The sequence below is a fragment of the Geotrypetes seraphini genome, chromosome 11 (assembly GCF_902459505.1).
Source record: "Geotrypetes seraphini chromosome 11, aGeoSer1.1, whole genome shotgun sequence".
Taxonomy (NCBI): domain Eukaryota; kingdom Metazoa; phylum Chordata; class Amphibia; order Gymnophiona; family Dermophiidae; genus Geotrypetes; species Geotrypetes seraphini.
The window spans coordinates 13,006,241-13,021,049 of record NC_047094.1 but is presented as its reverse complement, the minus strand read 5'-3'; the positions used below and the strand labels follow the sequence as shown (position 1 = coordinate 13,021,049).

The window sequence follows — 14,809 nt, the reverse complement described above, 5'->3', positions numbered from 1 at the left end:
GGTCCACAGAAATTTCCTGCCGGTCCACAGGGCCAGCACATGCATCAGGACCAAAACAGTGTTCTTCAACCACCGGTCCATGGTGCGGTCGATGCAGTGTTATCTTTGAGCCAGCTCCCTCTTCCTAACTGATTCAATGCACAAAGCCACGGGCAGTGGCTCCTACGGGCATCCTGAGTCTGAACCAGAAGCCTTCTCTCTGATGTTGCAACGTCAGAGAGAAGGCTTCCAGATGAGGCACGGGACGTGCAAGGTGCAATTAGTACTATTATGGGGGCGGGGTCTGGGGTGGAGATTGGGTAGAGATGGACATGGTCTGGCCCACGACTTAGCCCAGTGTTCTTCAACCGCCGGTCCACGGACAGATGCCGGTCCACAGAATAATTCTTTTATTTCTGCTGGTCCATAGGTGTAAAAAGGTTGACAAACACTGGGCTAGACCATACAGAACAATGAGCTCAAAAAACAGACCATCCCATTATCTCTGTACTGTATATAGCAAGTTTGTTGGATCATAAGGGCGGCATTCCGAAGATCGCTACGTCAATGCTCATTTATGGAGCACTCAGAACTATGATGTCAGGCCAATAATTTTCTCCTGCTCCTGAGATTTCTACTTAAGCAGACCCTGACCTTACTGGACTATGGCATGAGCTTCATTTATAACTATCCAGGTGGGAGAAAATGGTTCAACTTCATGTCTTTCTATCTATCAACTAAACGAATAGGTAATGTCGGCTCTTGCACAATTACCAATGTATCAAGAAAAGAAAGTAGAGCAGTCCAGGTCTTCAAACACAGGGGAATTTTAATATCAATAACAGATTTAAAAATGTCATGATTCGACACAGGCCGTGTTTCGGCTAAACAGCCTGCATCAGGAGTCCTGATCAATGAATCCACTCACATAAGATGTTAAAACAAACACGATTCCACAGCATAGCATACCGGCCGTATCGAGATGGAAGAAGAGATTCTCTTTCTCAAAGGACCCTCAGCCACAAGAGGGCATCCGCTCAAACTCAGGGGCGGGAAATTTCATGGCGACACCAGGAAATATTTCTTCACCGAGAGAGTGGTTGATCCTTGGAACGAGCTCCCGGTGCAGGTGATCGAGGCAAACAGCGTGCAAGAATTTAAGAGCAAATGGGATGCCCATGTGGGATCCCTTAGAGGGTTAAGCCAAGGGAACCTGTCACCAGGAGTGGGATCCCTAGGATAGTAGACTTGGGGGTGGGTTAGTAGAGTGGGCAAACCTGATGGGCTATGGCCCTTATCTGCCGTCATCTTCTATGTTTCCATATGTTTCTATGTTTCTAAAACCCTATGTAATTGAAAACCAGTCATGGCGATAGAAATTATTCCACCCTAGCATGCTTGCTCTATAACCTGGAATATATGTACATCCAAGATCTGACCACCAGGTATCAATGCTGTATAATGGTTGGGTCAGCCCTGAAGAAAGCCACAGAATGGTGGCTGAAACGTTGGTTTCTACCTGACAAAGACACAGTGAGACCCGGAAACCAGCAACAAACAGACTATGAATGCTGTCTCCACAGTATCCCCAACCTTGATCAGTCTAAGGCAGTGGTTCCCAACCCTGTCCTGGAGGACCACCAGGCCAGTCGGTTTTTCAGGATAGCCCTAATGAAAGTGCATGAGAGAGATCTGCATATAATGGAGGTGCCAAGCATGCAAATCTGCTCCATGCATATTCATTAGGGCTATCCTGAAAACCCGACTGGCCTGGTGGTCCTCCAGGACAGGATTGGGAACCACTGGTCTAAGGAACAGAAGCTGAGCTCAAGCACCAAACACAGAAACTCTGCACGGCAGCATACGTTTCTCATGGAGACACTGGGCCAAAATATATATGATTAAAGATTGTGCTTACCTGAGTAGGTTTGCCAAACCATTTCCAAAGTTGTCTCGCTGGTAGGAAAGCAGCAATTTTGGGTCTATTTTCCACAGAGGGTAACCTCTGTCGCTTTGCTAGCTCCTTGGTGGTAGGTAGATGGATCCCTTCCCTTTTCTTAGGCTTGCTCTTGTTGCTGCTCTGCTGCTGTTTCTGCTGTTGCTGTTTCTGATTTTGAGCATGAGATGAAGTTCGAGATTTGTTTGTCTGCTTGGTCTGTTTTTGAGGAAGTGGTTGCTGGACAGATGAACTAGGTTGGGTATCGGCTGCTTCATCATCTGAACTGCATGATGAATCTTCATCTGTTGTGGAGGAAGAAGAGCTTGAACTTGAAGAAGATGAAGTTGAGGAGGAGGAGGAGGAGGAAGATGAGGAGGAAGAGACTGAGCTACTACTGCTAGAGGAAGAAGAAGAATTAGATGAAGACATGGGTGTTGAAGCTCTTGAGCTGGTTGAACTAGTGTCTTCCTGAGCCTGACTGCCATTGTTCACTCCTTCTTCTCCCTCAGACTCAGAGCTGCTTCCACTGCTGTTACTATCCAGTTCTTCTTGTGCTTTTTTCTTCTGATCTTCGACCTTGGCTGGCTTATCTTCAGAGCTATCAAATTTACCACCTCCATAATTTGAAGGTAAAGGATCATCACCTTCAACCGGTGACTTAGATTTTGAGGTCTTCTGCTTGACTTCACTGTTCACCAGTGGTGAGTAGCCCATACCGAGCACATTCTTCCGCTCTCTCCTTACAGTTCTGCTTGAATCTTCTTTCATCATCATAGCCTCTTTAGCTTTTTTGGTCTTTGGAGACATTACACCTTCATGGTCTAACTTAATCAGGATTTCATTGTCCAGCTGCTTTCTCTGTCCTTTAGTAGTTTGTCCAAAGTCTTGTGTTTCTTCAGCTTTCCTTCCTTTTTTTGTTTTACTTTTCCCATTTGGGTTGTCAGTGGGACTGAATGAACCTGGTGTCGTCAACTGCTCTCCAAATGGTTCTGTGCCAGTTATGTTACTGAATACTGGTGCATAAGATGCTTGCTGTTGAGTATGCAATTTTTTGATCTTCATCTTATTAGAGCTCTTTTGTTTTTCCTCCTTCCGAGTAGGAGATGCTCCTGATGAGATCTGTTGGTTTTTTCTTGCTGCTTTCATGCTTTGTTGGCCAAGACAGGTTGGTTTCTCTTGAACAGAAGCAGAACTTGAAGCGTCTTCCTGATCAATTACTTCTGTTAGGGTGACCTCACCTGGAAAAGTCATAACAATACAATAAGACAACTGAATTCAGAGGTCTTCCAAGGAGGGGGTGAAAAACCTAGGAGTGTGGCTAGACCCAAACTTGGACATGACAATTCAGATCCAACACATCGTGAAAAACGCTTATGGAAAACTCTACTGGGTTAGAGGACTAAAACCCTACCTCACCCATCAAGCAATGTCCAGCATAATAATATCTGGTACTCTCGATCTTCGACTACTGCAATGCGACTACTGGGCATCCTGAAGTACATGATCAGCTCATGTAAGGAAAACCTTCACTCTGTATTGTGGCACCTTTACAGAAGATCGTGTATTTTATTTATTTAATTTGTTTTCTATCCCGTTGTCCCCAAAGAGTTCAGACCAGGTTACAGGTTCTGTACAAGTTTACGATACATGTTTTTATCCTAACTTGATACAGGCTAGGGCTAATAATAATCTACAGTTTACTGGTTACAATTTGCTATGGTTGTCCTTATGATGCAAGGTTTCCAATAGAGAATGACACGGTGACAAAATTCATCACCCGTCCCCGTGGATAACCGCGGGAAACCATCTTCATGTCATTCTTTAAGGAGAGAGGGAAGAATCAGAGTATGAATGGCCACAACCACTGACCCACAAACTTTGCTTTGAAGAATGCTGGTGTAGAAGGACCGAGGTTGAAATAGTCACTAGAAAATGACATGGGATTATTTCCCGCAGTTACCCGCGGGGACGGGAACGGTGATGAATTTTGTCACCGTGTCATTCTCTAGTTTCTAGTACAAGTTATATCGTAACACCATTACAGAAGCTCATGTGAACTGCTTTCAATTGACTCCCCAGTCATTAGTGGCATAGAAGCTTTCAATAAACAATAGTTCTTGGAACACATCCAGGCAGTAAGTTTCAGAACATACACACTGAGCATGCATGAGAGATTTGCCTATAATGGAAACATGAAATCTATCGCATGTGTATTCTTGTAGATATCACAAAAACCAGATGGGCGGGATGTGTTTGACAAAATAGGTTGAGAGCGGCTATGCTAGATGTATGCCAATCTTTTCCTACTAATAATAAAAACAAGTGGAATTGTCCAATAAGAAAAGGTACAACAAATAAAGATGTCTTTCAACTCATCTGGACAATCAGGTTATTCTTTATTCTTCCAAAAATACTCGACCCGACATGTACATGTTTCGGCCCTACAGCCTGCGTCAGGAGTCTATAGGTAATGTATAAAATCATATAAACACATATAGAAACATATAAACACTATAATAATAAAATATATGATAGTAAAAATATTAAACACATTCAAAATATTGAAAATATTAAAAAGAAACAGCAATTTGCATATAAAAATTTCATTAACCAATGCAAAAAAAATATATACTTTAATAAGCCGAACATAAAAAATAATACATAAATACAAATGTATAAATAACTAATATCGTATAGATTTATCATATAAATATCATATAAATTTAAAATCAACCATAACAACAACATATCATATAAATTTAAAATCGAACATAATTTAGATATCACAACAAAGCAATCTAGATATTTCATATATTATCAATAGAAATCAATATATTATTACTAGGAAAATTATATATCGTTACCGATATATGTTTCTATATGTGTTTATATGATTTTATACATTACCTATAGACTCCTGACGCAGGCCGTAGGGCCGAAACATGTACATGTCGGGTCGAGTATTTTTGGAAGAATAAAGAATAACCTGATTGTCCAGATGAGTTGAAAGACATCTTTATTTGTTGCACCTTTTCTTATTGGACAATTCCACTTGTTTTTATTATTCTGTCTTCTGTGGATTTGTTTCCCCTGTGTTTTGCAATCTTTTCCTACTACCATAGTAGACGATGGCAACCATGGGGGCATGACCGCTATTAAGAAATAACAGCTTATCCAAGACAGTTTTTGGTCTTCCTTCACTGCGTTCCACCTCCTGAATAATTGAACACGCATGATCCCGTTTTAGTTCACCCTAGCACCTTTCCCTTTCCACATCCAACCACAGGGTCCCAAGAAGTCCAGACAGCTTCTAATCCTATTATGACTTTTATCGAAACATTTAGGGGCTCATTTTCAAAGCACTTAGACACACAAAGTATCATAGTAACCCAAGTGCTTTGAGAAAATTTATTTATTTAAAAATTTATATACCATATATCAGTGTTTCCCAACCCTGTCCTGGAGGACCACCAGTCAGTCGGGTTTTTGGGATAACCCTAATGAATATGCATGAAGATTTGCATATAATGGAGGTGAAAGGCATGCAAATCTCCTCCATGCATATTCATTAGGGCTATCCTGAAAACCTGACTGGCTGGTGGTCCTCCAGGATAGGGTTGGGAACCACTGCCGTATATTACCTATACGGTATACATAGCCTCTTGGTCTCCTAGATCAGTGTTCTTCAACCGTCGGTCCATGGACCAGTGCTGGTACGCAGAAATTTCCTGCTAGTCCATAGGGCCGGCACATGCATTGGGCCCAAGACAGTGTTCTTCAGCAGCCGGTCTGCGGTGCGATCGATGCGGCGTTATAATAATAATAATAACAGCTTATATACCACAATACCGTGAAGTTCTATGCGGTTTACAGAAGATTAAGCAAAGGTAACAAATTGAATTGACTTTAAGAGGGGAGGAAGAAAGAGAATTAATAGGACAGGAAATTCATTGTTGAGGAGAGAGAGATCAAAAGGACAAGTTAATCGCTATAGAGGGGAGAGAGAAGAGAGGATCAGTTGTCTAGATGCTTTAGGAACAAGTGTGTTTTTAGACGTTTCCTAAATTCCCCATAAGTAGTGGGCGAAAGCAATTGTTCTAGGTCTTTACCCCATGATGCTGCTTTATCTTCGGGCTGGCTCCCTTCTTCCTCAATGCTGCAGTGCACAAAGCCGCGGGCAGCGGTTCCTACAAGCGTCCTGCGCTTGAACCGGAAGCCTTCTCTCTGATGTCGCAACGTCAGAGAGAAGGCTTCCAGATGAGGCGCGGGACACGCGAGGAGCCACTAGCCACTTCCTTGTGTACTGTGTCGGTGAGGAAGAGGGAGCAAGCCAGAAGGTAAGGCACAGCATGGAGGGTGGGAGACAACAAAGGTAGGGGGAATGATTTTAGTTTTAAATCTAGTGACTGAATTGGGTCAGTTTTGAGAATTTACATCTGCTGTCTGTATTTTGCACTGTTCAGGAAGAAATGCATTTGTCTCTTTTTCTCTGGGGTTGTACTGCATGCAGAGTCTTGAATCTTAGGGTTTCGTTTGTATATATTAATACTTTTAGTTTTTGGTCCTATATTTGCATAGGGGTTATCTGTTTTCTGGTAGGAATGAATGTTGAGAAGCATACAGTGTGCTTGTTGTAGTTTAATTTTGTGGTTAAGCATTTTGTGTTGTTAATAAGATTATATATTGTGTGTGTGTATATAAATGAATGGAAAAAATGGTGTTACAATTAGTACTATTATGGGGCGGGGTGTGGGGGGTGGAGATTGGGCGGGGATGGGCGGGGTCTCGACCACGATTTAGCCCAGTGTTCTTCAGCCGCTGGTCTGCGGACCAGTGCCGATCCACAAAATAATTCTTTTATTTCTGCCGGTCCATAGGTGTCAAAAGGTTGAAAAATAATGTCCTAGATCCCCCAAGGCCTTTCCCAAAAGCACCCCAACCCAAGGTACAAGTCCAGTCAACATGGCCCGGCTATGTAGGCACCTACATTTCCACTAAATCTTTTTGATCTAGTCATCACGGAAGGTGTCAGCAGCTGGTTTCTATGTTTTAGGCCTGGTCCCTAAATCCAAAGAAAATTTGTCAAGGCATGAACTATGAAACTGAATTTGACACTCAAAGCAACTAACTAGAATTTGAATCTAGTCACATAATAATAATAATAATAATAATAATTTTATTCTTGTATACCGCCATACCCGTAAAGTTCTAGGCGGTTTACATCCATTAAATTAAGGTCCGTGATAGCACACGGATTTACATGACAAGGTATAGAAAGTTGGAGACAAAGGGTCAAATACATGTAGAAGAGGGAAGAAAAAAAAATGGTGAAGAAATAGCGAGAAAAAGATGACACGCGTCACTAGGTAGTTTGATGGGAAGGGAACAATTAAAGGAGAGTTTGACTATGCAATGAATACACAGTAAGGAGAACAGAGATGAAAGACAAAAATAAAGCCTGTAGATACTCAGTGAGGGAGATGTTCTCAGTGATGGCCTGTTATGTTATGGCCACAAAAACTCAACACCAATTAAATAAGACACTTCCATAACAGCAAAATGCACTGTGTCAGAAGGTATGTGGATAACACAGTACAGGCCAGAAAACCATTTCCAAACGGAGGAAAAAGCCTCAGACAGGGGCCCTCCCACCTCCACAATGGTGGAATAACGGTGGTGGCTCGTTCGCTTCACTGGCTAAAAAGACCTCCTTTAAATGAACCACAACTGTGCTGTGTTAAACTTGACTTGGAAGATATTATAAGATAGATGAAAAAAATGAACGCAACTTATCTTCCGTTGATCGGTGTTTCACTAAAACGTCGTCGGGGAAATGCAATGAATTCACATGCACACAACCAATATGCAAGCACAAAAAAAAAACATAGCGCCCAGTTAAATAGCACTGTGCAGCACTCCAATGTAATGTAACTTTCTGGAAATGGCCAGTTATTTTGCAATGTAATCCACTTAGAACCGCAAGGTACAAGCGGAATAGAAATCCGTAATGTAATAATTCACCTACACGCAGAATGTTTTTTGTGCTTGCATATTGGTTGTGTGCATGTGAATTCATAGCATTTCCCCCGACGACGCTTTAGCGAAACAGGGGGCCCTGTTGCCAATCGTGGTGAATAGTGTGCCCGCGGTGGAGACTGAGTGGCCGCTTTGCACTCAGCTTATGCTCCACTTTGCGGGGTTTTCCTGCTTCTACAGCCCAGCACTACCAAGATAACTTATTTTCAGATAACTGTGATTATATTTTGACATTTACAGTATATTTATGCAACTGTTATTGAGAAGTTTTCCCACTTATCTTTGGAGTTTTTTAGATCGAGGATGTGTCTTCCTGCCTCAATGTTTGCATATTGAGGTAGGTTTGTCTATGTGGGTGTTGATTTTTGAAAATACCCTCACTAGACACTGAGGTCTTTTCTCCAATTTGGGGTATGATTGGGGTTTGACCGTGTTGATGTATGTAGTGCTAGGTGGATTATTGGATCCATCTTGTTCCAGACATTAAACCAAAATATTTTATTCTATGATGGAAAAATATGTACTCTGCATGTTCTTTTTGCAATGTTACAAGCTACTGAAGGATTTCTATTATTCAACTATAACATTAGTGTCTTTTAAAGTCTTAAATGAGGGCCTTAATGCTTGGGATAGCTAAATTGCCGTGTGCGCTAGACTAGAGAATGACACGGTGGCTGTTACCCGCCAAAACGGTGACCAAAAAAAAAAAAGTCACCGCGAGATCGGGGACAAGGCCATTCACCGCCCCGTGGAGCGGTGAATGGTTAGCGCGCGCGGTGAACGAGCGTTCGATCCGGCAGCTCCCTCTCTCCCGCCGGCCATACTTCGCCCTCCCTCCCTCCTTTTTCCTTACCTTTTCTTGTTGAAACTGGCGATTTCCATAAGGCCATGCGCTGTATTACAGCCGGAGCCTTGAAGTTGTGTCGCATTGTCTGCTGGAAAAAAAAATCTCCTCCGACGCAACTTCCTGTTTCCGGTTGCATCGGAGGAAACTTTTCTAGCAGGCAACCCGATGCGACTTCAAGGCTTCGGCTGTAATACAGCGCATAGCCTTATACAAATTGCCAGTTTCGCCACAAGAGAAGGTAAGAGGGAAGGAGAGAGAGAAATGCACGGCTGGACAGCGGGAGGGAGCTGCTGGACCGCGTGAAGGGTGCTGGGGGTGGGAGGGATGGAGAGGCGAAGACACTGGGGATGGGGCGGTGAAAGGGAGAGCAGGGATGATGACGGGGCAGTGAAGGGGATGGCAGAGACGGGGACGGGGCGGTGAAGGGGATGGCAGGGACGGGGTGGTGAAGAAGATGGTGGTCCGGGGATGGGGCAGTGACGTGGACAGAAATTTTCCCCGTGTCATTCTCTATGCTAGACCTTAACGCCAGCATTGAGCTGGCGTTATTATAGAAGCGTACCGTGCAGTTTAGCACGTGGTAATTTTGTGCGTGCGCTAAAAACGCTAGCGCACCTTGGTAAAAGGAGCCCTAAAAGCGTATCTAATACATATTGGGTATGGCCCCCCCCATTATATTCTGCATAATACAATTATCCTCATCAATGCCACAACACCCAAGAGAGGACGTTAATCTGACCCGCTTTAAAAGTAACCTGAAAAGTTTCTTATTCAAAGGTGCTTTCAGCCTTTATTTTTTTTTAACCTAATAACTTTTTATTCTTTCTCCTTTCCTTTCTCTCCTTCTTCACCTTCCCTTTTCTTTATTTTTCTTCTTTCAAATCCCTACATGTTACTCTTTTGAACTTAAAAAAAACACACAAATTGCAGTTCCTCCCCCTCTACCCTTTGAATTAGTTGATTTGTAAGTCGATTTGTTAACCCTTTTTTATATTTAGTTCTTAAATTGTAATAGTATGTGGGGGTTTTTTTTTCTTTTTTTGTGTGTTTTAATGACATTTATTATTATTTAATTTCGCTTAGTAAAACAAAATAAGCGATTATATCAAATTTTAATATAAACTTGAAACTTGAGATGGGCTAGATCACCGGTGAAAGAACAGGTGGACCACAGTCAGGGGCTGGGAACATATGGACCAGCCTACAGGTTTTTAAAAAGTCCCATATACACTTCTCCCTCCGTATTCGTGGTTTCAGCATTCGCAGTTTCGATTATTCATGGTTTTTAGCTTGCTGGCTCCTCCCCAAAAATTACATCCGCTTGCATAGAGAAAATCGCTGATTCCCAGCACTTTCTTCACCGTGTTTTGCCTCTCATAAGAACATAAGCAATGCCTCCGCTGGGTCAAACCTGAGGTCCATCGTGCCCAACAGTCCACACACGCGGTGGCCCAACAGGTCCAGGACCTGTGCAATAATCCTCTATCTATACCCCTCTATCCCCTTTTCCAGCAGGAAATTGTCCAATCCTTTCTTGAACCCCATTACCGTACTCTGCCCTATTACGCCCTCTGGAAGCGCATTCCAGGTGTCCACCACACGTTGGGTAAAGAAGAACTTCCTAGCATTGGTTCTGAATCTGTCCCCTTTTAACTTTTCCGAGTGCCCTCTTGTTTTTTTATTATTCGAAAGTTTAAAGAATCTGTCCCTCTCCACTCTCTCTATGCCCTTCATGATCTTGTAAGTCTCTATCATATCCCCTCTAAGTCTCCTCTTCTCCAGGTAAAAGAGTCCCAGTTTTTCTAATCTCTCAGCGTATGAAAGGTTTTCTATCTCTTTTATCAGACGTGTCGCTCTTCTCTGAACCCTCTCGAGTAACGCCATATCTTTCTTAAGGTACGGCGACCAATATTGGACGCAGTACTCCAGATGAGGACGCACCATCGCCCGATACAACGGCAGGATAACTTCTTTCGTTCTGGTTGTAATGCCCTTCTTGATTATACCTAGCATTCTATTTGCTCTCTTAGCAGCCGCTGCGCACTGTGCCGTCGGCTTCATTGTCATGTCCACCATTACCCCCAAGTCCCTTTCTTGGGTACTCTCCTTCAGTAATATCCCTCCCATCGTATAGCTGCACCTCGGGTTTCTGCTTCCCACATGTAGTACTTTACATTTCTCAATGTTGAACTTCATCTGCCATCTCGTCACCCATTCCCCTAGTTTGCTCAAGTCCCTTTGCAATTCTTCGCAGTCCTCTTTAGTCCGAGCTCCACTAAATAGTTTGGTGTCGTCCGCAAATTTTATTATCTCACACTTCATCCCTGTTTCTAGATCATTTATGAATATATTAAATAGCAACGGCCTAAGCACAGAGCCCTGCGGGATCCCACTCGTGACCCTCCTCCAGTCCGAGTAGTGGTCCTTCAGGAACAGGCCAGATCTCCCACCGTTATTCGCGGTTTCACCATATTCATGATAGTTATTAATAGAAAACAGCGAACAACATATGAAAAAGTTATTTGCGGTTTTTCTGTATTTGCGGTTCTGTTAATCCCCTATCACAGCGAATACGGAGGGAGAAGTGTATATATATATATACATATATATATATATATATATATATATATATATATATATATATAAAGCAGTGTACTCAAACCCTTTGCAGGGCCACATTTTGGATTTGGAGGCACTTGGAAGGCCGCAGAAAAAATAGTTAATGACTTATTAAAGAAATGACAACTTTGCATGAGGTAAAACTCGTTATAGTTTATAAATCTTTCCTTAATTGCTTCTGTTAATTTCAGCTATAAACAGCTGAAAGCAGTGCAACACGCGAAAAGTGAAGCTTAGATAGTTTTTCACTTTCTGCTGTGGCCTTCTTACATCAAGCAGTCACCGCCAGGAGAGGTGCTGAATTTCACGAGATTACGTACACATGCCTCTAATGGGTTACCTTACGTTCTGGAACGTTCTGTACGCGATTGTCCTCTCCACTCCACCTCACAATCGCGTACAGATGCAGGAAAGCACTTGCGTGAGGTTAGAGCAGTGAGGCGGGCAACGTTCCCGCACAACGGTAACATACCGAGGGCCTCAAAATAGTACCCGGCAGGCCACGTGCGGCCCCCGGGCTGCGAGTTTGAGACCACTGATATATAGGGTTACCAGACGTCTGGATTTCCCCGGACAAAAGTCCTCCTTTTCGAGGACATGTCCGGGGGTTCGGACGGCTTTTCCAAACCTGCCATTTTTGTCAAGGTTTTGAAAAGCTTCCAGCTAGCAGCGACGCTGGGACGGCATCTGCGCACACGCGCGTGCGCATACGGGTGACATCATCGCGTCACACCAGAGTACGCGCAGATGCCTTCTCAAGTGTCCAGGTTGAGAAGGTGGGGGCGGTCCTGGGGGCATGGCAATGGGTCCGAATTTTCATTCCCAAAATTCTGGTAACCCTACGTATACACTACAGAAAAGGAAAAAGAAAACTTAAAATATACAGACGAACGCAATTGAAGGAGGGGAAAGGAACAGCGTTAGAGAGGATTATAAACAGACTACACGTGCACAGGTGCATTATGGGTAACATAAACCCTAACATACAAGCAATTTCTAGACTGCCATAAACGTTACGTTCTATGTGGTTACCAAAAGATTAATTAATAAAGCTACAAATGAAGGAAAGAACTTGAAAGTGTGCGGTTAATTACACAAAAATTTGGGAAAACAAATACGTTTTTAGTTGTTTCCTAAAATGTAATGTAATGTAATTTATTTCTTATATACCGCTACATCCGTTAGGTTCTAAGCGGTTTACAGAAAATATACATTAAGATTAGAAATAAGAAAGGTACTTGAAAAATTCCCTTACTGTCCCGAAGGCTCACAATCTAACTAAAGTACCTGGAGGGTAATAGAGAAGTGAAAAGTAGAGTTAGAGGAAAAATAAAAATAAAATAAACATTTTAACAAGTAAATTTAAAATGTAAATCAGAAGCAGAGGATGATAGCAGATGTTTGAACTCCTTATCCCAAGTGGCAGCCTTGATAGAAAAGTGTGCACTCGTGATATTGTTTTAAATTTACAACCTGAAAATGGGTGGAAATGCAAAAAGAGAATGAATTTTACGAGGGCACCTTTGTGCCGAAATAATAAACGATCTAGCCAAAGACCTAGAGAAACTTCATCGTCAATAAACTAAACTAAACCTTGGGTTTATATACCGCACCATCTCCACGAATGCGGAGCTCGGCACGGTTTACAGGAAGAAGGATGAGAGAGGATCTGGACATGTGGCCCCGCCCCCCCCGGCCTGCCTACTTCTACCCAGCCCTGCCCTGTACTGCCCAAGTCACGCCCCCCCCCCCCAAACCTCTTCTCGATCTCGGAGACACATTTGGAAGGCCTCCCAGCATGTGCAGGTGTGACGCGATGGCGTCCCATGCATGTGCTCGCCCGCGACGTCACTGCATCGCATCCGTGCATGCCCTCCCGACGCGGCCCCGGGCTTGAAGCTTTTCAAAACCCGGACACCGCCGGATTTTGAAAAGCCATCTGGACGCCTGGACAGTCCTCTAAAAAGAGAACATGTCTGGGTACATAAAGTGGGACAAAATGGATGACATACAAGGGAGGGAGCGAGAGGCAGAGACTGAATCCCTACCCAGGCGGGAGGTGCAATTTTGGGTGAGACATAGCGGTTCCTATGCGAGACAGACGCGTGGAGGGGGAGTGGGTCTGAGCGACCCCCAAAAAGTACAGAAGACACATGTGGCAGCCGTTCAGCTGCGTCTGAGAAATGGTGCAAATCTCGTGGATAAAGCGTATGAACAGTCTGTGTCCCAGTGGTTGAAGAATGTTCTTAAGTGACCTACCAGTTTGGGATTTGATACTCGGTTTTCTTCCACGGCCTTTGCTCTTCACCACTGGCTCTTCTGACCCCAACAGTCCAATCTCTTTTCCTTCTACGGTGTCCTTACTGGACTTCCGACTGCGGCGTTTAGCACTGGGAACCAGAAGGGCGGGGGAGGGTTCTGCACCTGTGTCAGCAAATTATAAACATGGCAGACACAAGCCTTAGAACATTTGGAATACAAGGACGCTTTACTTTGATATGGAATTGTCTCTACTGCCGTACACTTTCAATGCCAGAGCGGATTACAATAGGGCTAAATTAGGGATTCAAAACTGAGGAAAAGAAAGAATAAATAAATAAATAAATAAAAGGGTGAAAAGTGAACACAAAAATAAAGACAGGGGAAAGAAAAAGGTTTGAATCCACTGGAGAAGTCTCAGTGCCCCTGACCTAACAACCAACGCCTGACAGAAAAAGCAGGTTTTTAAATTTTGCAAAAGATGAGTCCTTGCAAAGGCAGCCAGGAACAGCATTTCAGACAGAAGAGGCCAAAATGACATGTGACCTCCAGGCAAGATAAAGGTGCTGGAGGGCCAACCAAAATGTACATAGATCCATTCTGGAATGCTCATACTTTGTAGAAAACCTTCAACACCCGGGCCCGGATTAAAGGGTAGGCCAAGAAGGCACGTGCCATGGGCTAGGGTTACCATTTTTCAGGCTGCAAAAATCAGGACACATGACCCCGCCCTGTTCCGCCTCTGGCCCTGCCCTGTTCTGTATTCGGCTCCGCCCCATTCCGCCTCCAGCCCCCTGTCCCACAAACCTCCTCTCTTCTTCTCCGACAAGCTTCAGCCGTGTCTGGAGGGCCTGGAGCATGCACGGATGTGTGTGACGTCATCTCGCACATGCTCAGATGCGGCCAGAGCTTGTTAGGGGCTTTCCAAAACCCGGACAAACTGACAGGTTTTGGAAAGTCCGTCCAGGACTCTGGACAGTCCTCTAAAAAGAAGACAGGTCTGGGTTTTCCTGGACGTCTGGTAACCCTACCTTGGGCCCAATGATTTCAGGGGGGCCCGGTGCACGGCTCCAATGACATCATGTTGCCTACTGGGGCCTGCTTACAAGGGAACAGGGACATGCGGGTAA

The 14,809-nt window shown here is 43.8% G+C and overlaps 1 protein-coding gene across 6 annotated transcripts in view; it reads right to left on the bottom strand.

Moving 5' to 3' along the window:
- TNRC18 (trinucleotide repeat containing 18) overlaps nucleotides 1-14,809 on the bottom strand; it is a 223,838-nt gene that overhangs the window by 20,403 nt on the left and 188,626 nt on the right. For all 6 annotated transcript variants that reach the window (XM_033914995.1, XM_033914996.1, XM_033914997.1 and 3 more), the window contains 2 exons: nucleotides 13,680-13,844; nucleotides 1,898-3,156 (listed from right to left, as the gene is read on the bottom strand). In XM_033914995.1, coding sequence (XP_033770886.1) covers nucleotides 1,898-3,156; nucleotides 13,680-13,844 — 1,424 coding nt within the window. The remainder of the gene's footprint in view (nucleotides 1-1,897; nucleotides 3,157-13,679; nucleotides 13,845-14,809) is intronic.